This window comes from Macrobrachium nipponense, chromosome 15 (assembly GCF_015104395.2).
Source record: "Macrobrachium nipponense isolate FS-2020 chromosome 15, ASM1510439v2, whole genome shotgun sequence".
Lineage (NCBI taxonomy): Eukaryota > Metazoa > Arthropoda > Malacostraca > Decapoda > Palaemonidae > Macrobrachium > Macrobrachium nipponense.
Window position 1 is genome coordinate 15871280 of NC_087208.1, and position 25000 is coordinate 15896279.

At 41.8% G+C, this 25000-nt stretch overlaps 1 protein-coding gene across 1 annotated transcript in view; it reads left to right on the forward strand.

Annotated features, from left to right (window-relative positions):
• The window catches only part of LOC135227001 (acid ceramidase-like), a 291051-nt gene that overhangs the window by 114627 nt on the left and 151424 nt on the right, over window positions 1-25000 (forward strand). The window contains exons 3-4 of the mRNA XM_064266731.1: window positions 6874-6958; window positions 17016-17105. Of these exons, the coding sequence (XP_064122801.1) occupies window positions 6874-6958; window positions 17016-17105 (175 nt within the window). The remainder of the gene's footprint in view (window positions 1-6873; window positions 6959-17015; window positions 17106-25000) is intronic.

The window sequence follows — 25000 nt, forward strand, 5'->3', positions numbered from 1 at the left end:
TTGTACTGAGGAAGACTCAGCATTCAGGAGACTGTACCTGTCTAGAGGGCTTTCCTACCTGGCACCATCCAGCTACCTGTGAACACCTTGGCCTGGAGTCGGTACTGGCTTTTACGAATGGACCCGTAATGGATTCCACCTCTCTCTTATCAAAAACCAGTGTAGGCTACGATAATCAAGCACAGGGCTTTTTCTCGCTGGCTCTCCCGCTTCTTCAGAAGTGGGAACCGAGACACTATCCCCAGGGGCCACAGTCCTGTAGGGCCTCTGAAGATCGAACCAAAGTTCGTTCTCCAGCCTCTGTTCCCAAGGGCACTGCTCAAGGGACAGGGACCGTGTCAAAATCTCGTTCATGAGAATCTCCGAATGTAAGACCACCTAAGGGAGGCGCGTACATCCACAGTCAAGGAAAGGAGTCTTTCCTGGCCATGGCAGTGACATGGGGAAGGAGCAGGGGCCAAGCCATGGCCTGGACCCACCTGTGAAGACCAAGCTTCGTTCTTCTACAGGAGTCAAGGTCAAGGTCGCTGTTCCTTGGAGCAAGACACCTGGAGAATAACAGGAGGTCACCTGTTCAGACCTCTTTACTCAAGGTTTCGGCCTCGAAGAGGGCTGGGATGCGTTGTGAAGATGATACATGTCCTCACCAAGCTACTAGCAGTGTTGCTGATGGCCACAGCTCTGGTAGCCAAGATGCTGCTAGCCACGTCACTGCTACAGCAAGGAGAGAACCTTACATGTACAATGGAAAAGCACCTCGCCAAGGCGATTGTGCTCTCCTAGACCCATGCCCTTGCTGTCACTGCTGGTTGACACAAGGACAAGGCTCATCTAGAGGGAATGAGAGCATCCAATGCTCCTCTCATTTTCCCTCTACTTTCCCGAGCTACAGTAGAAGTATAAGAAGATACTGAGCATAGACGCTGTAGAAGTCATGTCAGACTGGACCCCAGGATTCTACAGCTGGGTCTTATCGCAGAGGAGACCTTGGGGGGGATAGAGACCAGTCATAGACTTTTCTCTCCTGAATAGTAGTTTCTTAGCCAGACTCGGTTCAAGATAGAGACAACACGAACAATGTTTGCCTCTTAACTGGGAGAATGACATCATGTTGATGGTGGACTTGAAGGATGCGTATTTCCAGATACCCATCCACAATCCAACCGCAAGTACATCCACTTCGTCCTCACAGAGACGGTCTACCAATTCAGAACACTGTTTTGGACTCTCGATCGCTCCACAGGTGTTCACAACAGTGTTTGACCTGGTCTTAGCTTGGGGGCATTCGCCCGGGGTATGTCTTTTGAGGTATCTCGACAGTTGGCTGGTCCTAGTGAACTCCCATTTCCGGTTTTTACAGGACAGGAATTGACTCCTCGAGTTTTACTGGGATCTGGAGACCCTGATAAATCGTGAGAAGTCCGATTTCTAGCCCAAGCAGTGGACGTGGTACCTGTGCATGCTGATAGACAAGAGTTTCCCACAAACTCTAGTACCAGCATGTTCAGGTAGGTAGTGAGGCAGTTCCTGCCTCGACAGGAACATCCTGCTCGGTTGTGGCTCATCGTGATACATCGCCTGTCATGCCTGAAGAGTCGGATGCATCGACCGAGGATGAGACGCACACTGAGAACAGTTGCAGACTGTTACCTCTCTTGAGCTTCATTTTGACAGTGCAGGTGATCAAGTGGGAGAGCAGTCAACCAGGTGCATTCCAGACAAGAGGAATGTACAGTGGGCCCCCATATTCGCGGGGATGCTTACCAGACCCCCCATAAATAGTTAGAACCCGTGAATAGTTGGAACCCGCATGAAAATGCTTAAAACCTCTTTTGTTAGTTAAAACTCAAGAAAAACCCACTAAAGATTTTTATAATTGGATTTTTAATTGTTTTATCACAAAAAGTACATTTTATGATGAAAATGATAAAAAAAAACAGGAATTTGTGTATATTTCTCACAGAAAAATACTGCGAATAGGCAAATTTTCCATGAATAATGGAGAGAAATCCACGATTGCGTAAGTCCGTGAATCCAGAGAACGCGAATACTGTAATGGCAGACAAGCTCAGCCGCCAGAGACTTGGCGGATAGGTTGTTCAGCCTTTGGGGGCATCATAGGCTTGCTTATCACCCAGCTCAACAGGAGCTAAAGACCTTCTCTCCCATTGTTCCGTACCCATAGGCAGCTACAGAGGATGCGTTCCAACATCCATGGGACATCCTCGAAGCTTAATCCTTTCCTCCATTGTTTCCTGATTCAAGCAGGGATCAGCATGCTGATAACCCCGAATCTTTGAAGGACTCTGGTGGGACTCCCTGACCTTCTGGCTCTTCTCTTCGGGACACCAAGAAAGATTCCCCCATGACAGAACTGCTGTGCCAGCCACAGGCCGAATGATGCCTTGTCCTCCCTGTGTCTTTACAGCTGGGAGATAGCCATCATCTCTTGCAAACGAGACTATTTCTCGCTGAGCAAACAGAGATGACAGGATGCCTCAGACAGCCCTCTGCAGGATACCAGGGAAAGTGGGCCGTATTCTGTGGTTGGTGTCGTAGACAGGGTATCTCTTTGGTCAGAGCCACTATTCAACAGGTTGTGGATTTCATTCTCTCCCTTCCCTACAGAAGCTCTCTCCTGTCTCAGCTGTAAGACTACAGAGCTGCACTGGCCCTAGGCTGGAAGCTGAAGGGCATTGATAGATATCTTCTGCGAGATATCATTACTCATAAAACTTAGAGAGGTCTTGCCCACCCAGGGATCTCAGACCTCGTGTGCAGAGCCTGAATGAGCCTCATTCAACCTTGTTCGAGAGTACTCAGACAGGGATCTGATCCTCAAGACCATCTTTCTGCTTGCCCTGGCATTGACGAAGAGAGTTGGCGAACCACATGGTCTTTCTTATGATGGAATAGTGGATGGGGACCGGTTACGCTCAACTTCGTCCTGAACTTTGGACCAAAGAATCAGAATCTATCGGTTCCTGAAGCCAGGAAGACTTGATACTCTGCTGCTGACGACAATGGTACACTTCTTCCGAAGAATTCACGAGGTCAGGGGCATTGCCCCATTCCCTCACATTCCGTAGAACCTGTCGGTTCGGGATATATTACCCACAGGTCCTTGGACACTTTTCCTTGGTACCAGTGGTGGCTGCTCAACAAGTTGTGTAACTTACCCAGCTCCTTGTATGGTATGATTGAGCATGACTGCAGAGTGACTGGCTCCCCTTTCATCTCTTTCATCCAACTCTTTCCCTTCTGGTAGAGAGTAATGTGGACCATTACATGCTGGACTGAGCAATCAATGCAGGTAAGACATTCCGTGGAGTAATCTATCTATTTTCTGTGATTAGTTAAATGAAGTAATATCTGCCCCTTCCCTTCACAAGGCAGGGAAGAGGGTCCTGGACATAAGACAAACTCATAACTTGTATTTGCCTATGTCTCCGACATAGTGGTTCATAGCTTTCTCTTAAGGGGGACACATATTCTCCCCCTTATGAGTAAACCCAGAAGACTATGATCTTGCAGTTCTTTAACCCGATCAAAAGTCAGTGGCTTGATTCCCTGCCTCACTTTTACGACCTGGATGGAAATCTCAGGTAAGTGGGGTTCACTGGAGATCACTCAGATTCCACCCACCAATCAGTAAGTCTTCCTATAGTAAAGGACCGAGGGTTTGTATATTACGTAGGAACAAATCAAAATTTTGGAAAGAAGATTGTATTTTTCCTAGCTTTACAAACCTGAGGTCCTTTACACTAACTGCAAACCTCATGCCACCCCTCAATCTGCTACTTGGGCCAAAAGCAAATTGGAATGTTTACGTCCAGTCGGAGGGACTACCAACGACCGGACTGGTAGAACTACCAAACCGCCTTGTTAAAGAATTCAGCGGCCGTATCCAGGCTACGCCTTAAATGATTCCTATAGTAAAGGACCTCGGGTGTGTATAGCTAGGAAAAATACAATTTACATTAAAAAATTGTGATTTTGTTTTGTGGTTTTAGGAAACCTAGATGTTGTTGTCAAAGGTTAAGCCTGGAAGAGGCAAAATTAATCTTTTGTTATTTGGTTTTAGAAAACCTAGCTGTCTTTGCCTATGGTTAAGCCGGGAGAAGGCAAAGTTAACTTTTTGTCTTGTGGTTTTATAGATCCTAGAATGTATTTGTCGAAGGTTAAACCTGGAAGAGGCGAAGGTAACCTTTCCTTTAGTGTTTTTAGAAACCTAGAACGTCTTTGTCGAATAACACAAGGTGCTCTGTGACATACTATTTGATTAGGCTAGTGCATGAGAACTAGCTCCATATCTTCTACCTTGGTTGAGGGTAAGCATTAATAATGTGAGCAACATTTGTAACTTCATTTTGTGTTATGTCAGTTTGTAGTTTCAAAATAGGATTGATGTGGCGCACTAGAAGTGCAATTTGGTGTCTACCCACCCACAACCTTAAGTATACAGAATTGTGTTTGAAAACAGTAAAGCCCTTAATCCACTACTCGTAGTGGATAGTTTTTTCCTGAATGGAAGAAAGAACAATCCTGTAGGCTCTTTTGTTTAAATCCCGGGTTTTAATATTGTGGGGAACATGAAGGTACAAATTTTGTATAGGAGTGTACCTTTATATCATAAAGGTATTTATTTGAAAAGACTGTCGTTTTATAGGGCTTTTGGACCCAGGCACAGGGGTCTCTTCTTGCTGCTTCTTGTTTCATCCTGACTGAATCGAAGTGGTTTTCTCCAGAAGGCTGCTTTTTGCTGCACTTGTATGAGAGCCTTGCTCCCGGAATGGAATCCAACTTCTGGTGGTTGTAAAATCCAGAAAGGATTCCGGATCAGGTAAGAATGTTTTGGGTTTCATGCAAGAAACCTTTAGCTCGATTGGGTGAGTGGATTTTTGTCTAGCTGCACTACCCACCATCTTCTTCTTAATGTGGGAATAAGCTAACTTTAACAGCAGGTGAGATTCATCACAAATAATATAAATTTTCATAATAAAATTTATAATTAGGATACTTACCTACTGTTAAAGTAGACCCCACCCAGCCTCCCCACAGCTTAGTGGGCTGTCAAGGAGAATTCTGACATGAGCTATAACATTCAAAACACACCTGATGGAGATCAAGTGAACTAGACAGTCATCCGGGCAGCCATTTGATTGATTTTTTTTTTTTTTTTTTTTTTTTTTTTTTTTTTTTTTTTTTTTTTTTTTTTTTTAATGACAACTCGCCTTATCATAACAGATATAGCTAACTTTAACAGTTGGTAAGTATCCAAATAATAAATTTTATTATAAAAATTTATGTTTTGTAAAGAAAAGTGCAAAGAAATATTAGAGAAGACATGTATACCTCACAAACAGTTACTAAATCTCCCCTTCTCAGTAAATCTTGCAAATACTTTAGAAAAAAATATACTCAGACTTTGTTACTGATTTTAGTTTTTATCTGTTATTAATATTGTGTGTTTAGAAAAAACATGTACTTTAAGATTTGTAAAATTAGCATATTTTTATGAGTACTATCTTGTAAAAGAGAGGCCACACACAGTGTTATAAATTGTCACTGTCATTTCCTGTGGATGGTACAGAAAAATGTTTCATTTTTTTTCTTACCGTGTGTTTTTCCTTACACCATGTGCATTTGCATATTGTCCTCTTTCCATTGATATGTTTTTCTTAAATTGAGCTACCTTAAAGTTTGCCTAGCCTGGGGGTTTGCTTAATATATATTTAGCCCGCCTCTTAAGGGTTAAAAGGTGAAAGCTCATGAGGACCGGGCTATCGCTACCTCTCTGGCTGTTAGGCATAATAGTCCCTCTCGTCCATTTTACAATCTACCTATTGGAAGTGCAAGTCAGTCTTTGCAACTCATTACTTGAAAGAAATGGAAACTGTTATTGAAAATTGTAGTAGTATGTACCTTAGGACTTTCAGCCATGGCTGGCATGGTGTTGGGAGGGAAAGCATAGGGAGCTCTCTTTCCCTCCCTTGTTTTGATTCTAGGTGTTAAGTCCAGGGGGACCCTTGAGGTACATTGTACCTGGAGTACCCACCAGTTTTTTAGTGGTTGGGGTATGGTTTTTTTTATTGCAGTGTTGGTGACAGCATTTGGTTTTTATTCTGGTAATAAGTCCAGGGGGAGGGCAACTTTTTAAGCTTTGCTAACCATCGAAAAAATTCCTTCAATGAAAAGTTCCCACCTAAGCAGGGGTGACCCATGGCTATACCGCCATGCCGCTACAAGTTAAGATGAGCACCAATCTGAGGCAGTATCCACCTGCAGTAGCTCTCTTACCAGGTAAGGAAATGACAAGCATGTATCAGTGCTAACAACTTTTCTATTTCATTCATTATTTTTCTAAATGTTTTGAAATAGAATATGTCCATTTATCCCACCTCCTGTTAATGTGGATTCAGATATGTAATTATTTGATAAGTTACTTATATGAAAATATTTTTTCATGATAAAATTCAGTTTCATATATACTTACCATGTAATTACAGAATTGGAGCCTCCCTCCTCCCCTCACTTGGACGTCAAGGTACAAACGAATTGAGCTCTTTGCTATGTGCTTCCTCTTCTTCCCTGAAAGTGGGGGTTTTTCAGCTACACAAAACAACTGAAGCACTATCACGAATTTTGACTCTTTGGGGCTGCCGTGCTTGGAAACCTACATCAATGTAATTAGTACTTGTCAAATATATACGAAACTTAATTTTATCGTGAAAATAACAGTATTTTTTTTATTAATACCTTAATTTTTTATGAATACCTTAGTTCAATAGTCATGTTAGTTCAGTTCATCTTCAGTTTTTACTTACTATTATCTAGTTCCTGTAAATTTTTCATCATATTTTTTTTTTCCAGAGATGCTGTTCCAACTTATACAGTCAACTTAGACTTGTCCCCGAGAGAAAGATGGATTGAAATTGTCTCCAATAAGAAGAATGAGGTAATATTTATTCTCTGTTTTTGTTTATGACTTCATAACCCATCAAGTGGAAGTCCTTTGCAGTACGTACTTGAAAGTGATTACATACTGGAAGCAAAATGTTTGCAGTATTTGTAAAAAAAAAAAAAAATTTTACTTTTCTTGTTGTAGGACAGCCGCAAAAATAGATGTTGCTACCGTTTCCTCAGTGAAATCTGTTTTACCCTTTGGCAATAACAGTTATGTATGAAATCAATATATATACATATTAAAATTTTCTAATTTGGAATGAATCTTACCTACATTCAAGTTAGCTTATATCTTCACACCACTAGTTGCTATTGACATTTAAAAAACAAAAACAAAAAAAGCATCGCTTACCTGGTTAGACTGTCTATAATCACCAGTTTGCCCAGCCGGGTGGCTTTAGAATGTTTATGTTCTTATGTTTTTATCAGAATTCTTCCTGCTGCGACCATGTTCACTTGGTGGAATTTGGCTGTAATAACTTTAGATTTTATGTAGCTGTATTTCTCCTAGTTTCGTTTTTGAGCTGTCTTCTACTGCCAGCCGCCAAGATAGAACCATTACGCTATGTAGGAATGAGTCATTCAGTTAGCCATGATGGCCACACTGTTTCATGTAGTAGGGGTAAGGAGTAGGGATGTGCCCAAGTTATTGGTATCAGTGGTATCGGCTAGTTTTTGTGGTATCGGTGAATTTCTGGCTGATACCAGCCAATACTTTTGTCATTAGTATAGGAATTTAAAATCCTTCTAGGCTTCCTAAAATGTATATATTAACAAAGCCCATCAAATAAAGTTTGGCATAATATTAATTTTCTGTACCTCTTAATTTCTAGGATAGTTATACGTATTTAATATTATGTTTAATAAAATTATAATTTTAACTTGGTTCAGATGGTCCAAGTCCAGTATGAGTTGGAAGTTGTAAAGGGATTTGTGCCTTTTTTTTTAGTTGAATGTTTTGTTGATCTATACCTGAGAAACAAAGTCTGGTCCTTTATTAATCTTATTTTTATTTATGTACCAGTATCTCATTTTTCTTGGGATTACTTAATAGAACCAATTTATGTATTATAATGAGGCAAAGGATTAACCCCTCCAATACCAGGACCTTTCATGATCTAAGTAAATGAGTCTGTTAACTGTTCTAGCCAATATATAAATTAGAACTCAAAATAAAAGTATATATTAGTTATTTCTGATTGCTCATCACCCCATGAATTTGAGTAAGCACTACGTACCTAAATTGTTAAAAGTCTTCTAATGGTAGCCATAGTATAAGCCAAACTGTATCCAGATAATAAAGGGATTAAATACTAAATAGTTATACTTGATGTTATTTTTCAATATAACTTATGCCTTTGAAATTGTTTATATAACCCTATTATTTGACCGTTCAACTTTTGAACCTCTAATATACAATAACCAGAGAACAAGAATGATTTTAGTAACAGTACATTTATTCCCCTAAAAATAAACAGTGCTATAGGGGGTAACAGGTATCGGCATCGGTATGGTATCAGCTTTAAAAGATGGTATTGGTATCGACCAAAAAATTTGGTACCGGTGCATCCATAGTAAGGAGTGTGATTTTTTCTCTCATCGTGAAGCTTGCAAAGAATGGTCAGATGAGAGGATTAATAGTTTTGTGAAATATCGGAAGATGCAGGAGGCTGATAGGTTACAGAGGCACTTTGTCAGGTCCAGCCATAAGCCTACTCCATCTATCCCTTCGAACCACTGTACCCCTTCTCTCATTCCTCCTATGCTTGACAAGCTAGATTCCTCTTTTGCTATTAATGCTCTTACTTCTCTAGCTCCCTTTTTGGTTCGGGAGAAAATAGGTTAACTAAAGTTAAACATTTAGTTGACTTAGTGACTAAAGATCGCAATTCCCTTCATAGTGATCGTAATTTTTTGGTTCCCCCTATGAAAGAGAAGGTGATGGAGCCATCGTTTGCCTGTAGTTCGCCCTCTTGACTGCCCTGAATAAATGGGTCTTTTCCTCTGGCAGGGAACCATGGTCTGTCTCGGGGTGAAGGTCTGTGCCCTTCACCACTTCTCTCTTTCTCTCTACTGTCTGCTGTCGCTGTAGTGAAACTTCTCCGAAAGATTCCTTCAGTAATTTCCGAACCTCATGTCAAGCGCCTCAGCAGCGTGGTTGGTATGGTATTAGCGTCCCACCTTTGTGGTCGTGGTTTCGATTCTCGGCCATTCCATTGAGGAGTGAGAGATGTGTATTTCTGGTGATAGAAGTTCACTCTCGACGTGGTTTGGAAGTCACATAAAGCTGTTGGTCCCGTTGCTGAATAACCACTGGTTCCATGCAACGTAAAAACACCATACAAACAAACAAACAAACAAACCAAACCTCATGTCAATACGAATGTTGTCCAGTCAGTTACTCACCCGGTACCATCTTTTATTATATACTTCTTTTCACATAAGTGACTTGCCAAACAATTACATAGCTGTAAGCTTTCTTACCTGGCAGTTGAAAAATTCAAATTTCCTGGTGGCTGCGGCGCTGCCATCATTCGTGTAGGTGATGCAGGACCCACTCACTTTCGGGAATACCCGGTGCTGCTGAGCTAACTACTGTCAATTTGTTTTCTGCCGGCCACGGAGTAACATCTGTGGTTGTTCTTGCAGTCAATTTTTGTCACCATATTGGATTTGTATCTTTTTGGTAAAGTACTCTTTTTTTTTTTTTTTTTTTTTTTTTTTTTTTTTTTTTTTTTTTTGTTTGGTTGTTTTTGTCAGTTAGCGGCCTAGTTAGCTTGTCTTTATTGAGTTTAACTACGATGTCAGACGCTATTTCGTCTTCTGCTAGGTTTTACAGCAGTGGCTGCAAAACTAGATTAGCTAAACTGTGTTACGATCCGTGCAAAACTAGATTAGCTAAACTGTGTTACGATCCGCACTCCAAGTGCATTAAGTGTAGGGGTCAATAACAAGGATTTAACTTGTGAGTGCCCGGGTTTAGATGAGTAAGGGTGGAGATGTTAGCTGGTAGCAAATCTACGGTAGAAACAACTCCTTTGCCTTTAGAGGCAAGTAAGCCTGCTCTTTCTTCTCCTCTATTATCTAATATCTCGCCTATTGATAGTCCTCCAACTTCATTACTAATCACTCCAGTCAAGCTATCCCATGTTTCTGATCCCAACACCACTCCAATTTAGAGTACAAAATGGACAAGGAATTTGAAATTTTGGCAAAATCCATAATGGATTTAGGAATGTCATTTCGTACTTTTGTAAAAAAAATCGAGTGAGAAGGCCAGTGTTGGGCCAAGTGTCAGTGTTCCGTCTGAGGAGGCATCTGTCCACCCCCCATTTCTCTTAGACGGAGATCACTTTCCCACTCCCTTGCACCCAGGAGAAGACATTCCGGAGGTCGAAGGGAGACTGGGGGGTTTGCCCACGGGCAGTCACACTCCGTTGATTCTGTCGACTCGTGAGTGCCAACTAAATGCCACCAGAAAGGTGTAGACGTCAGCGAAGTGCAGTTTTCGTCAGATTGAGATGTTCAGTCGCCAGTGCAGAGGCGACAGGTGTGGAGTGATTCAGTGTCACGTCCTTTGAAGAGGCTTGCCACTTTTGCAGGCGATACGCCGACTCCAGTTAAGAAGTCGAGGGAACACTGGAGCCCACAGCCTTCCTGCAGTTTTGCACCTGCCCAAGAATTTCGGGAGAATCGCCAGTCTTCTCCAGAGAATTCAGGTTCGACTGACGACAGGCACTCACATTCAGCCCAGCGCTAACGTGCTCACGCTATCAATTCCCCTTGTGCTTCAAAAGGAGTTTTGACTCGTTCGCCTCCTTTGATTTGTTTCTCTTTGCCTCATAGTCGCTCTTTTTCGAAGAAGAGCCGTTCGACAGCTGCGACTTCAACTTTGACTTCGGATGATACAAAGACCAGGACATTGATAGATGATTCTCCATTTGGCCCTTTCAAGAGACAACTTCAAGAGCTGGTGGATTTTTTAAAGAAATTGACAAACCAGCCAGAAGAAGAGGATGGTGGTTTGTCAGTCAGTCCTTTCAGAAGAAGCACAAGAGCAGGAGTCAAAGGCTTCTTCAGTGCACTCAAGCTTATTGAAGTTTTTGTTGCTGACTTACCCGGACTTTTTTGAGCCAGCTTCACCTTCTTCTCCAACTTATATGTTCATGAAGGATAGAAAGTCAGCTTCTTCGGGATTACTGAAACTGGTTCTTTCCCAGATGTCTAGGAAAGCCCTTAAAGAAGCAGAAGAGTGGCTTGCTAAGAAGAGAGTTGGGTAATGGCATCGTTCGCCTACCCCTCTTCGAAGCTTCAAAATGAGACCTACAGGTTCTACGCGACTGGAGAAGTTCCTTTCTTGGGAGTATCTGCCTTCTCTCAAGGAGACTTCTCCGGTCTTATGGATTTGCAGAGAAGAGCTGCGTTTTCGGCTGCTAAAGTGTTGTTCTCCTCATCCGATTTTGATCACCTGGTAGAACTTATTTAAACTGATCGAAATCTTTAGCTTTCTGGACTGGACGATAGTAGCTTTAACCAGAAAGATAGAGGATTGCCAGTCCCTGGGTGAGGAGTTTTCATCGGACTGGCACAACGTTTTGTCCTGCACTGACAGGTCAGTGCAAAACGGTTCAGGTGAGTTATCCGCTCTCTTCACTATGAGAGTTCTTAAGAAGAGGGAACAGTGGTGCTCTTTTACGTCTCGTGGAGTGAACACGAACCAATGTGTGACCATCAACCAGAAATCGGAATTGATGTTCTCTCCCCTGTGCAAGTCTCACCTGTTCCCATAAGAGGCCATTCAGTATGTGCTGTCAGACCTCAAAAAGAAGTCAACCAACGACCTTCTATCTCAATCAGCGAGATGACCAAAAGAACCTCCTGCTACAGAAACTAAATTGAGGTGGCAGCAAAGACTGAGGACTAACCTGCGCATGACAGCAAAGTCCGCCAAGAAACCTCCCTTTAAACCAGCAGACAAGTGAGCAGGAGGTCCTTCATGCATCCGTAGGGGCGAGACTCACTACTTCTGGGAAGAATGGAGTCAGTGAGGAGCAAAGCAGCGGGTTGTGCAGGTGCTTCAAGAAGGATATGCGATCCCCTTCGTACAAGATCCACCACTGTCTAGTACTCCCATCTGCTTGACAGCATACTCAACAGGGTCAGTAAGACCTTTGGCATTAGCCGAAGAAATGGAAGCACTCATCATCAAGAAAGTCATAGAGGAGGTATCAGACAGAAACTCCCCAGGATTCTACAACAGGCTTTTTGTAGTCTCCAAGGCATCAGGGGGCTGGAGGCCCATATTGGATGTAAGCGCTTTATATCTCTCCGTGCTGAAGACGAACTTTTGAATGGAAACCAATTGATTGGTGATGTCAGCCCTCTAACCGGGCGACTGGATGCTATCTCGACACAAAGGATGCATACTTCCATATCCCCTTACATCAGGACTCCAAGAAATTTCTGGAATTCATCTTTAAGAAGAGAGTCTTCCAGTTCAGAGCCCTCTCGACACTTTAGCTTTTCGGGCTTCTCTCTCCCCGAAGAGGATCGAGTCCTACCTTTCAACAGTTCAACAGTTTCTTGTTCGCCCGTCTTGCTCTGCCCGAGAGAGGATGAGCCTCCTCGGGACCCTTGCTTCAGTGAAGAGTTTTGTTACGTTAGGCCGTCTACACATGAGGTCCCTTCAGTTCTTCCTGAAAGCAAATTGGTCTCGGGAGACACAACCGGACTCACTAGTATTTCTGTTGATGGAAGAAATCAAGTCGGATCTTCCCTGGTGACGATCAGAGGAGAGACTACAAGAAGGACTGTCCCTAGTCGTGTTGAACCCCGACCTAGAGTTCTCCTCAGACACGTCGGACAAGGGACGGGGAGCCCTTCTAGGAGACAGGAAGGTCTCGGGTCTTTGGACAGAACAAGAGAGAACCCTTCACATAAATGTGAAAGAATTGAAGGCAATCTTTTTAGGACTACAAGCGTTTGCCCCTCTAGTTGTTGGAAGGAAGGTAGCGATCTACACGAACAATACCACAGCGTTGTCGTATGTACAAAAGCAAGGGGGGACTGACTCGTTTTCTCTCAACAGAGTGACGGAAGAACTCCTCATTTGGGTGAACAAGCAGAGGATCTCTCTGTTTCCAAGATTCATTCGAAGGAAAATGAACATTCTAGCAGATGAACTGAGTCGCTCGAATCAGGTAGTGTCGACAGAATGGACTCTGAACAAGAGAGTTTGTCGAGATCTTTGGAGGCTATGGGGAAAGCCAGCAATAGATCTGTTTGCCACCTCAAAGAACAATCGTCTCCCAATTTTCTGTCCTCCAGTTCCAGAACCGCTAGCGTGGAGAACAGATCCAATGCTGTTAGATTGAAGAGGCCTCAACGTTTACATTTTTCCTCCCTTCTTGATGATAAGAGAAGTTTTAAACAAGCTTCAATCGCACCAGAATGTGACGATGACTCTAGTGGCCCTATTCTGGCCCAGGAAAGAATGGTTCCCGGACCTTCTCAAGCTGCTAGTGGACTTCCCCAGGCTCCTGTCACAAAGTCCATTTCTTCTCAAATAACCCCACTTCAACGGTTATCACCAAGGATTATCCGCTCTGCCCCTGACAGGATTCAGAGTGTCAGGAACTTTGTCAGAGCTAAAGGTTTTTCTCGAAGAGCATCAGAAGCTACTGTAAGCTGTAGAAGAAGCTTTTCTGCCAAACTCCACCATTCAAAGTGGAGAGCATTTAGGTTGTGGTGCAAACAACATAACATTTCTTCTAAGATGACCATAACAGCAATCACGGAGTTTCTGTTATTTCTGAGGGAGTCGAGGACATTGTTCACTTCGACTATTCAAGGTTATAGGTCCAAGTCTTACTAGGGTCAAAATGACGCTCATTTAAATAATTGAAGAGAACTCCTAACTGGGAATGATCTTACCTTTCGTAGTCCCCTTTATGTGTCGCCTCTGAAGCTAGCTGAAAACTCAAATAACAAAAGTAGGCAAATTCAAACTCCCGCTATTACAAAAATATTATTTTTATTTCCCAAATAGCTAACATGAAAATGGAATAAAATGAGTTGAAGGACATCCTCAAAAATCGTTAAGCTACCATTACTTTTCCCGAAAATCATATTTAAATCATTACTCCCTCTTATCTCTTTCTGTCCGACTTTCATAGTCTATCGATAAGTCAATACAAGTCTAGAGATTCCATTTTTCTATATGGTGACCTTTGAATCCATCTGAAAAAGAGAATATAATTATCAAACAATGAAATGTTAAAGTTTGTCAATAGATGAGTGTCGCATCGCACTCCCCTTTCCTCTAGAACTGATCTCAATGTCACAGAAAGATATATAACTTTTACTTTACCTTTTTGACAGACCTCCAAACGTCTTCCCTTACACCAAAATCTCTTGTGACCATTATGCCAGTTTGTCATCTGATTCCCCATTAATTCGCATACAAGAGATTGTATCTCGTTTACTGTAACCGACGTACGTATGTACGCCCACCAACAGACGTACGGATACATGCATGCTATTGAACACAAATGTACACACACACTAGTCTGTTCCCATGTACTCGGTAACCTGAAGTAACCTCCCTTGTAGTTTACCTCATATCTCTGGAATGTATTCGCAATATCTTTTATGCCAACGGCATGTTTTCCGATTTGTCTCACGTCGGCGCCTTGGGGAATTCACTGTCTTGCATCTTTTTCTAGCTGGCAAGAGCTAAGGTTATCAACCCATTTATTTTAATATATGTCTATTTACTTCTCTGACCAGTGCCTTAAGATGGCTAGGCCACCTATATATGTGCACCCGTGTCGCACACTACATTGGCTACTGGTATATACTAGTTCATAATGTCTTTTAATTTGCCACATGATTTAGAGCTGCTGGGGTTTTCCTACTCCGTCGGCTACATAGAAGTTTGATGGCTCCTGCAACACATATTGTAACCATCATTATTGCTACCATAACGGCAATCACTGGAACTGTAGCGTTTGTTGAAAAAGAATTCATCCCCATTGTTATCCTCTAGCTGTGGAACTGTAACCATCTCCACTGTAGGCGGAACTTTAACCGCCTCGTGATCCCCATGTGTTTCATGAACACCTTTTTCGATGAATTATATATAGATAACGGCTGAGCGCATGAATCATTTCGAAATGACTCTGCATGAGCCATTATTAAGGGTCTGTGACCCCTGTAGGTGCCATTATAAAGGGTCTGTGACCCCTGTAGGTGTATCCTAACACCCTTGCTGCTAGACTGTAGATTCGATGTCTTCCAATGAAGGAATCGTAACCACCACCTCGTTGCAGACTTGAAATATTTCACGACTCCCATGCAAGTGCATCTTGCACCCGCCTCGTAGAAGTATTGTAGACTCCTGATTTGTCCCAGAATTTATCCTGAGACTGCCCATCGACGATATCTCGTCCTTGCAATGGCGACCTGTGACATCGTTGCCCATGTGAAGATCCAATCTCTGGCGCAGTAGATCCTAAGTTGTTTTCGTTGTCACCACTTGTGTGAGCTTGGGAATTCCCTAAAGTCATTGTGTGTCCATGTTTCGTCATTTATAAGTTCTAACTGACCCCTTGACAAGTCTACATTTGATCCCTGACGATAGATTCGAGTCCTTTATCCCCTCCCTAGAGGACTTTTGTGGTAACAATCCAGATGAGATGCTACTTTGTCCCATTAGAGTGCTACTGCACTATCTGAAGAGAACTCAGCATCTCCGGCCTGAGTGTCAACACCTCTTCGTTAGCATCGGGGTGACCAAGAAAGAGGTGTCAAAGAACACTATCTCTTTTTGGCTTCATGAGGTGATCAGGAAAGGGTACTCCTGCGAAGGGAGGTTCGACTCTGGTACCTTTCGTTCAAGAGCCCACAAAGTCGGAGGTATTGGTCCTACCTTTGCGTTCCGCAAGAACCTGTCAGTTTCACAGGTACTGAAGGCAGGGGTTTGGTCCAACCAGACCACCTTCACCTTCTCCTACCTTCAGACACCTTCACCTTCTTCTGCATTCGGGATATTGCCCATAGGTCCTTGGATACCTTTTCCTTGGGACCCATGGTGGCTGCTCAACAAGTTGTGTAGCTTACCCAGCTCCTCTGACTGGACAGTGCTGCATCTCGCCTTATGTAAGCGTATGCATGGGTGTGAATGAGAGTTTGACTGGCTTCTCTTCCTCCTTCATTCTCCTCTCTTCCTATGGGCAGAGAGCTGAGGTTGTCACATGCTGGAAAGGATGGTCTATGCAGGTAAGCTATACCTGAGCCCCATTCTTTCCCTTTCATTAGGGTATAGAAGCACATATCCTTCCCTTCCCTAACAAGGGGGTTAGAGGACATTGGCCTAAGACAAACCCAATACTTGTATATTTGTCTTCTTGCTTCTAACTATAAGTCCTTGTTTGCTATTCATAAGAGGCTACGCTTGTCTCCCTCATGAATTGATCCAGAGGTGTGGCCATTGGTCTCACAGTTCTCATACTCCGATCAATTGGACAGAGGCAAGATTTCCCCCTTTGCTCTTACGACCAGGGTGGGAATCTTGGTTGGGCGAACACCAGTCTGTTCACAAGACTTATCAGATTCCTCCCACCAATCAGTGAGTCTTCCTTATGTAAAGTACCGAGGGTTTGTATTATGTGTAGGAACAAAACAATTTTTAAAAGTAAGTTGTATTTTTCCTAACTATACAAACCTGAGGTCCTTTACATTTATGCCCACCTCATGCCACCCCTCAATCTGTTCCTGGGCCTAAAGCAAAGTGGAATATTTATGTCTGGTCAGGCGGGACTCCCAACTAGTAACCAAGCAGGTACTGCCTAACTACCTTGTTGTTATTCTCTTATGACCGATTTCCAGCCTACGCTGAAAGTAATTCCTTATGTAAAGGACCTCAGGTTTGTATAGTTAGGAAAAAAATATTTACTTTTAAAAAGTGTATTTTTTTTTTATGAAGAATAGAGAATATGTCAGTATGAAGCTATGTGGTAGTACTTACTAATACAGACGTTTTTATGCAGATTGGTGGTCTCATTGATGATGTAAAAAACCTGACCCTCACACTTATTGGCGAAAAGGTTTTCAATTTTGTTATTACCAACTTGGATAAGGTAAGGTGCAACATAGGCAGGTAATTTCCATAGTAGCCATATTAGATATTTTGTGGTATATTCTTTATGTTAAACTAGCTATCTTTATTATATTTTTTTATATCTTAGTTCATGTCTATCAGTGTGTACATATTTCTCTTGGAGTTTTTGCATTCAGATGCTAAATAATACATGCAGTATAAAGCCCATGTTTAAATATTACATTGCATTGCTAAAACAGATAAGTTACACTTTGTTTTGGTGGTGTCAAAGGCGCTCCAGTCTCAGAGCCATCCAACTTTTGAGAAACAAAATTTTGGACAGAAAAGCTCTCACGACTTTTCCCCACCTTACCTATGATTTATGGACAGCTGAACAGAATGTAGACCCTGTAAACTAATTGCAGTCTGGATTTTTCTTTTTACACGTAAGGGGCGCGCCGACCCCATAAGGCCCCATTATCCAAAAAGTAGTTTCTTCATTCTACCTTTTAAGTTGTAACATTTTTATGAATTATTTTACAGCTAATACTGAAAAAATACAGGTGGAGAAATAATGATATTTGACCTCTTTAAGTTTATAAATTTTGCAGTTGAAAAAACATTTTGAAACATTTTGAAAATAGTATTGCAAAAAAAATGTTGCACTCAAAAATAATTTTTCATACTTGTAATTATAGATACAGTAGTACCTCAGACTTTAAACTTAATCCGTTCTAGAAGGATGGTCAAAATAGAATGTTTGAAATATGAAACAAATATGTATCCCATAAGAAATAAGGGGAATCAGGATAATTCGTTCCAGCTACCCCAAAAATTCCCATTTTCAAATTTTTTCTATTATTACTGTTCAAAAGTTAAATGAAGAGTGTAAAGTAATAAAACAGTATGTTTTACGAAGTAAAATTTTCTAAAAATTTTGTTTCCTTATACGATTTGTGAACTGTTTGATAAAGATTGCACGTGGCTGGCTGGGATGGAAGGCGGAGAGACAGGAACCCTTTTTTTGAGGAAACAAATGGTCGCAGTAGGTGAAGGTTGATAACAAAACCAATTTTGTTCACATTTGATGATCTTAAGTACAAGGAGATTAATTATGTTGGCAAACAGAAGAATTAGATTAATTAGGTAAGTGATCATGTTGTGACTGTGTCCAATTGTGTCTGAGAGAGAGAGAGAGAGAGAGAGAGAGAGAGAGAGAGAGAGAGAGAGAGAGAGAGAGAGAGAGAGTTATCAGCATGTATGATCTTAAGTACAAGGAGATTAATTATGTTGGCAAACAGAAGAATTTAGAATAAACATGAGGATTTTGCAAACAAATAAGTAAAGAATGCAAGTAAGAAAAGCGAAGAGAGATTAAATAACTTTTCACAAGGAAGTCGATTAAACGAACAATCGAAGGCACGCAGAAGTTGAACGAGGCGCCAGTGTGTTTCTTATAGAGGTGAGTTAGTTTTACAGTGCTAAAGAATTGTAAAAAGCAAGTGTCACTTGATAGATATTTTACTGCAACGAAAAGAAGGCACTTGGGCAAATCGAGTGTAAGTGAAAAATGGGCAAATAATCACCTGAGCCCAGGTTGTAAGTCAGTAATAAGCAGACACCCATCCCCCACCCAGAACCCACCAGCATCCCACCCCTCCCCTCTCAATCATCTCACTCAGAGCAATGAACACAGACTGGCTCAAGCAAGAATTTTTTTTTTTCATTTCATTTTTTTACTACTTTAACAGTATTGCATTTGATTGTTTTCATGTTTTATCATTATGTTAAATTTACAGTGTTCCCCCCATATTCACGGGTGATTTGTACCAGATCCCCTGCAAATAGTTAAAACCTGCAAATAGTTAGAACCACCACTAAAAATGCTTATAACTGCCTATCTTGAAAGTTCAGAAACTTCAAATATACCTTAAATTACTATCCTATTACTGTATTAATTTATGAGATTATAATATTAGTATAATTTGAAAGTCTTCTTAAACATTTTACCATTTAAAATATATACGTACAGCCAATAACACAGAGAGAGAGAGACCATTGAATGCAACATCATATGTTGGTACCATCCAGAGTTTAATTATGAATTATTTCTGAGATATAATAATAATAATGATAATAATAGTAACTAATAATAATAATAATAATAATAATAATAATAATAGAGAGAGAGAGAGAGAGAGAGAGAGAATAACTCCTTACGACTCCAACTCCCTCCCCTCCACCAATAGTATATCAAACTGTCACTTACCCACCCCCTTCCTTTCTCGAAGTGGATAAAAAGACTGGGAATCACAATTTTTTTTAATTTATTAGTAATTGAAAATTATTTTTTAGGTAAGTCATTTATTTGTACAACAAAACAAATAAAAGTACATAAGTAAAAGAGAGAGAGAGAGAGAGAGAGAGAGAGAGAGAGAGAGAGAGAGAGAGAGAGAGAGAGAGAAATTGTATTGTTTAGTCTCATTAAACTTGATATTATTTGAAAATTAGTACTGTAAATTATTATTTTATCATAAGATGTAGTGTAGTAACCTTAATATAGACAGATAAACTTCTAACACTTCCAGCCAAAACAGAGTTACCCCTATGACAGTATCTTAATGGGCAAGAGAGAGAGAGAGAGAGAGTTATCCTTATTTAAAAGAATGAAATGAATAGATTATTGTATTTCGTTAAAATACTATCACATATGAATTTTGTAATTACAGTTATATTATTATTACTATTATTATTATTATTATTATTATTATTATTATTTGAAACATATACATAGTACATGTACAGTGAGCGTCAAAAGTGAGGCTACAAATTTCAGAGGATTTTGTTCGAAATTCACTAACTGGCAACTACAACACATAGCTCAAAAACTTTTTTTCCTACATTGAAAGCTCTATTAAGCAAAATAAAGCTAACATATGATGCAAAAATATCAAATCTATGACATTTATAACAATCATAAGAAAAATTGACGGTAGTAGTAATTATTTCAAAGAATAGTAATTACTTCAAACTATAGAAACGAAACAATTTGAAATTTTCGTTCAACACAGGATTACCAACATTACCTATTTATATTTCGAGCAATGTGGAAACAAATATTTAATATCATAGTGTATTATCAATCATTTTAGCGAAGAGGCATAAAACCATGCAAGTATCAATAGAATATTCATTAAGGAAAAATCTCCGTCACATTAAACAGTATCAACTATTAATGCACCTAGATTCAACAGAGAAATTAGGTGTGGTTGGTAAGCGAGAGTAAAATTCAACGATGATAGTTTTTAACGTATTCCTTCTAAACAAGTTGAAAGATTATGGTAAACCAAGCACGAATTTATAAAGCTCATAATAAGGAAACCTTATTAATGGAAAATTATTTTGTTCATGAAACTTACCTGACGATATATATATAGCTGTATTCTCTGAAGTCCGACAGAATTTCAAAATTTCGCGGCACACGCAGTGGGCGGCCAGGTGGTAGTACCCATTCCCGCCGCTGGGAGGCGGATATCAGGAACTATTCCCATTTTCTATTCATATTTTTTCTGTCGCCGGTCGGTAAACAACTGTTTACAGACCTCCGCCTAGGATTTTGAAACTTCATTAGCCGCTTAAGTATCCTAATTATTCTTTCGATTATTGACTTGGATTTGTGGCTAGGCATACGCTATCGTAAATTTTTTCATTGCTTTGATGTCTGAAGCTGTTAGCCTAGTTTCAGACTTTGTTGTCTGCATGGGGTAAGGTGAGGCTACCGGAACTTTCGGTAGACACTCGCTTAGTATATATGGACGTTTACATGTTTTCTTTGCATAAGTTCAATGTAATTAGTGTAATGTGTGACTGATTACGGAAGAAGTAGGATTCATGTACGCATTTTAGAGCGTGTTAGAATCAGGAGTTTTCCTCCACAGTAAACAGAAGTTAGAAATAATGAACCTTCTAACCTCCTGTAGATTTTATTTTGCCTAACCCTGTGGTATGGCTTACGGGCCTAGAAGAAGTGTCTGCTAGAGGATTACATCAAGTAATCTTAGACTAAAGTGCTCGTTCTCCAATCAGTGTTGTGAAGTGTAGTGCCCCTTGTGTTGTGGAGGGGGCGTCAGATCGGCCCCATAATGCCTCTAGGCCTGGACCTCTGTCGGACTCCCAGGACTCAGGAGTGGGCATGTCGAAAGCCGCAAGAGGGTTACGGGGGCTCCCCACCGATCTGGCGTCATTTCGGCAGGACCTGTTGACGCTTTCCCAGGCTGCTAAAGATCGTGCACGTGCACGAATCTTGAAGGATTGCTTCTCGTCCTCCGAGGCGTCCTCCCCGCGCAAGGGTTGGAGCTCTCGGAAGGACTCGCGCCCTCTAAGAAGCTTTAGAGAAGAGGACGCTTCAACGTCCTCTCTCTCGTCAGGAGGGAACGTCAGATCGGCCCCATAACGCCTCTAGGCCTAGACCTCTGTCGGACTCCCAGGAAACCAGGGAGAGGGCATGTCAAAAGCCGAAGGAGGGTTACGGGTTTTTCATGCTGATCTGGCTTCCTTTCGGCAGGTCCTGTTGTCGCTTCCCAGGCTGCCGAAGATCGAGCACGTGCACGAATCTTGAAGGATTGCTTCTCGTCCCCCGAGGCGTCCTCCCCACACAGGGGTTGGAGCTCTCGGAAGGACTCGCGCCCCCTAAAGAAGCTTTAGAGAAGAGGACGCTTCACGTCCTCTCTCTCGTCACGAGAGGATGAAAGAGTCCTGTGCCCTGTCAGGGCTCTCGAATTTTATTTACATAAAACGAAGGAAGTAAGAGGTCCTTCGGGTAATTTATGGTGCTCAGGAAGAGACCACATTTACCCTTTTCGAAGAATGCACTGGCTCTTTTCCTAAGGGACATATTAAGGAGGCTCATTCATCTTTCCAGAAGAGTGATTTGAGCCTCCTGCGAGAACGCTCATGAAGTTAGAGCTGTTTCAACCTCGCTAGCATTCCAAAAGAATTTGGTAATCAAGGACATTCTTGATTCCACCTTTTGGAGGAGCAACTCGTATTCGTTCTCCTCTCCTCATGGCGCTCCGTATACGTTATGTAACGTTCGCTTTACTTCGAAAAAGCAAGCTGATAAGTTTGACGTCCGGCAAGCTGCTTTGCACAGTCAAACAACTTAGTCTCTGGTTCGGCATAAGAAGGGCAATTTAGACGTGAGGAAGCTTTTGGAGGTGCTCGACGTCCTATAAGTAGAGACATTTCTCCAGGACGCTCGGCAAGCAAGCCCTTGCGAGGGTGTCTTCGGACGCTCCGCGTTCCTTTGCTGAGTGCGTTTCTGGAGATGTTCTTTTGCATTACTAAGACGCAAGTTGTCGCACAGGCGGCCACTGTCTTTGTAAGAAGGTATGAAGGTCTTTAAGGCCCGTCTTGAAGACGAAAGCCATACGTCTTCCTTTAGTGTTCATACACTTCAGGAGCAGCGTGCGGCTCTCCATGGAGACTCGCATGAGGACGTCCCTTGAAAATATTCAACGTCATATGCAAAACGCGGTTTGTCATAACATTGAGATGTTGGCAAGGTCGCTCGCCAGGACGCCTCTTGGTGGGCCTTGCATGCATCAGGGCGCTCAACGAGATCCTCTCTGAAAACGTCGTTCAGAAGACTTGGTGTTCTCTGCCTCAGACACTCGCAGCTAAGCAGGACGTTTTTTGAGGACGCTCAGCAGGACGCTTTCCAGGACGCTAAGCAGACGCTTTTGAGGACGCTCGGCAGGACACTTATGAGGACGCTTTTGTGGACATTCGCCAGGACGCTTCGGTGGAAGCTCGGCATGCGCTTTGCGAGAGAAAGACTTGTAGAAGGCGTCTTATTTGCTGTTCAGGACGTTTCTTAGGACACTTGACGCTTTCTAAACGCTCGTCAAGAGGAGGTTTTTTCAGGACTCTCCACAGGACATTCCTTTGCAGAAATTTTAAAAAAGGATTCGGAGTTAGCGGAGAGGGGCATACCCGAATTTTTTCTTTCGATCCCTCTTTCCTCTTCATCGATTTCTCTGAGAATCGGGAAGATTATATACTCGGATTCCTGGGTGACTTTCGGTCATGTTAAAGGGTTTTCCCCTATTAGCAAAGTGCTAATAGTTTTGTCAAATAAGGATGTTTTCCCCATTGTCAAGATACTAAACGTTTTTGTCATTTAAGTGGGGACCCCTCATAAATGGGGTAGTTCTCATTGACAGATTTTAACGTTTTTATCGTTTAAGCGGATAAACTCATTAAACAAATTTCGGAAGAGCTCTCATTCATTTTCAGAGGCTCATCCGGGGAGTAAGAAAAAGACTTGTAGACTAGATCCAGGAAGTCTTATGTCCAATATCATTAGAACATTGAACGGTCCTTTTCGATCCTCGGTTCTCTCTTGATGATCTCTATTCGAATATTACTCCCTTTTCTTGGCAAAGAGTCAAGGAGTTCTTTTAAAAAGTCTCATTCATTAGAACGTGGACAGTCGTTTTTCCTTTCTTTCTCTCTCCTCGTCGAGGAAAGATGTAGTAGAGAATTCGATGTTCAAATTACTACAATACTTACGTAGTTTATCTTTGCGTCATTTTGCTAACGCATGGTCAAGTTCATATACGCATATCGTATTTACCTCTGCGGATAGAAGCCGAAAGAACTGTTGTTCTAATGTATTTAATTGACACTCCCTTCAACCTTCCAAGAGTTTTCGGAGATAAAGAACAACTCTTCAGGTATTGTTACGACAACACCAACTCAGCTTCTGTATTTAGCGAATTTTGTTTCGTTTAAATATGCTTGCTTGAGAGTTTCCTTTTGCCTCGATAATTTTCATACCTATCCCTTCGTAAAAGGAGTAGCTGGCAACTCAGCAGATAGTGCGAGACGATGAATGAACAAAGCTGCTGTTACTGTGATCTACGCAGTACCGGCTAGCTGTGTGACATGAGCGGTTGGTTACGTCTCTCTCCCCGTGGGAATGGCTGACTAAGCCGTCTCTCTGCCCTACAATCATGGATTTTAGCCTCGGGTTGAGGAAATTTCTAGTAATCTGAATGAACATGCCTTCCGTTTACTTAGAACATTTCAACAAGATATCTCTTATACTTGTTCGGTGCGGGTTTACCGCACGGTAACAGAATTCTGTACGAATCTACCGCGGCATAGCACTATAATAATGCTCTCCTGCTTATGCAAAGCGCAGCCTTATTTAGGGAAGGAAGCAGGCTGAGTGAGGGAATGGATGAGTTTGCTGGGGACCATTTCCTCGCTGGAGAAGCTTGTTTTCCCTGAATAAACAGCAATTCAGACCTCTACAATTTTTTCTCACGGAGAAATTGGAATAACATCAAAGATCTAGTAATAATTCTAATTTTCTCTCAACGGCTTGAGGATCACCTCGGGTGTTAGCAAGAGGGTGCCAGACATCCGAACAGAGGAACAGATGTTCTGGCATTGTCTGGAAGAATTGGAAGCCAAATTGGTCGGCTCTCCAGTTCCTCGAAGGGTGAGTTTGGATCGAGTGGTCCAAATCATCTCGGATAATTTCTCAGCTCTCTCATAGCTCAAGGAGGATGAGAGTTGGTTATGGGCTTGTGCACGGAACGTAACGATCCTCAAGAGGTTCGTTCAAACTAGTGCACGTCCGTGCGGTCTTCTTCGATCGAAGGCAAACAACTACTGACGTCTGAGTAATCCTTCACTTAGAAGTATGTCGAAAGTTGAGGAGAGACTGGAGGGCGCCTTTCGTTAAGTTTTTTCGTAATATTGGAAGACGAAGGAGCTTCCTCTTAAGTTGTTCCCTTATTCATGATCCTAGAGGATTAGCATTAGTCGCCACATGTTGGCCTTTAAGAGGTTGGATTCACAGAGGGTCATGTAATTCAGAGAATTGTCCAAAGACCCTTCCCGAGAGAATCGGTGTAATCTAAC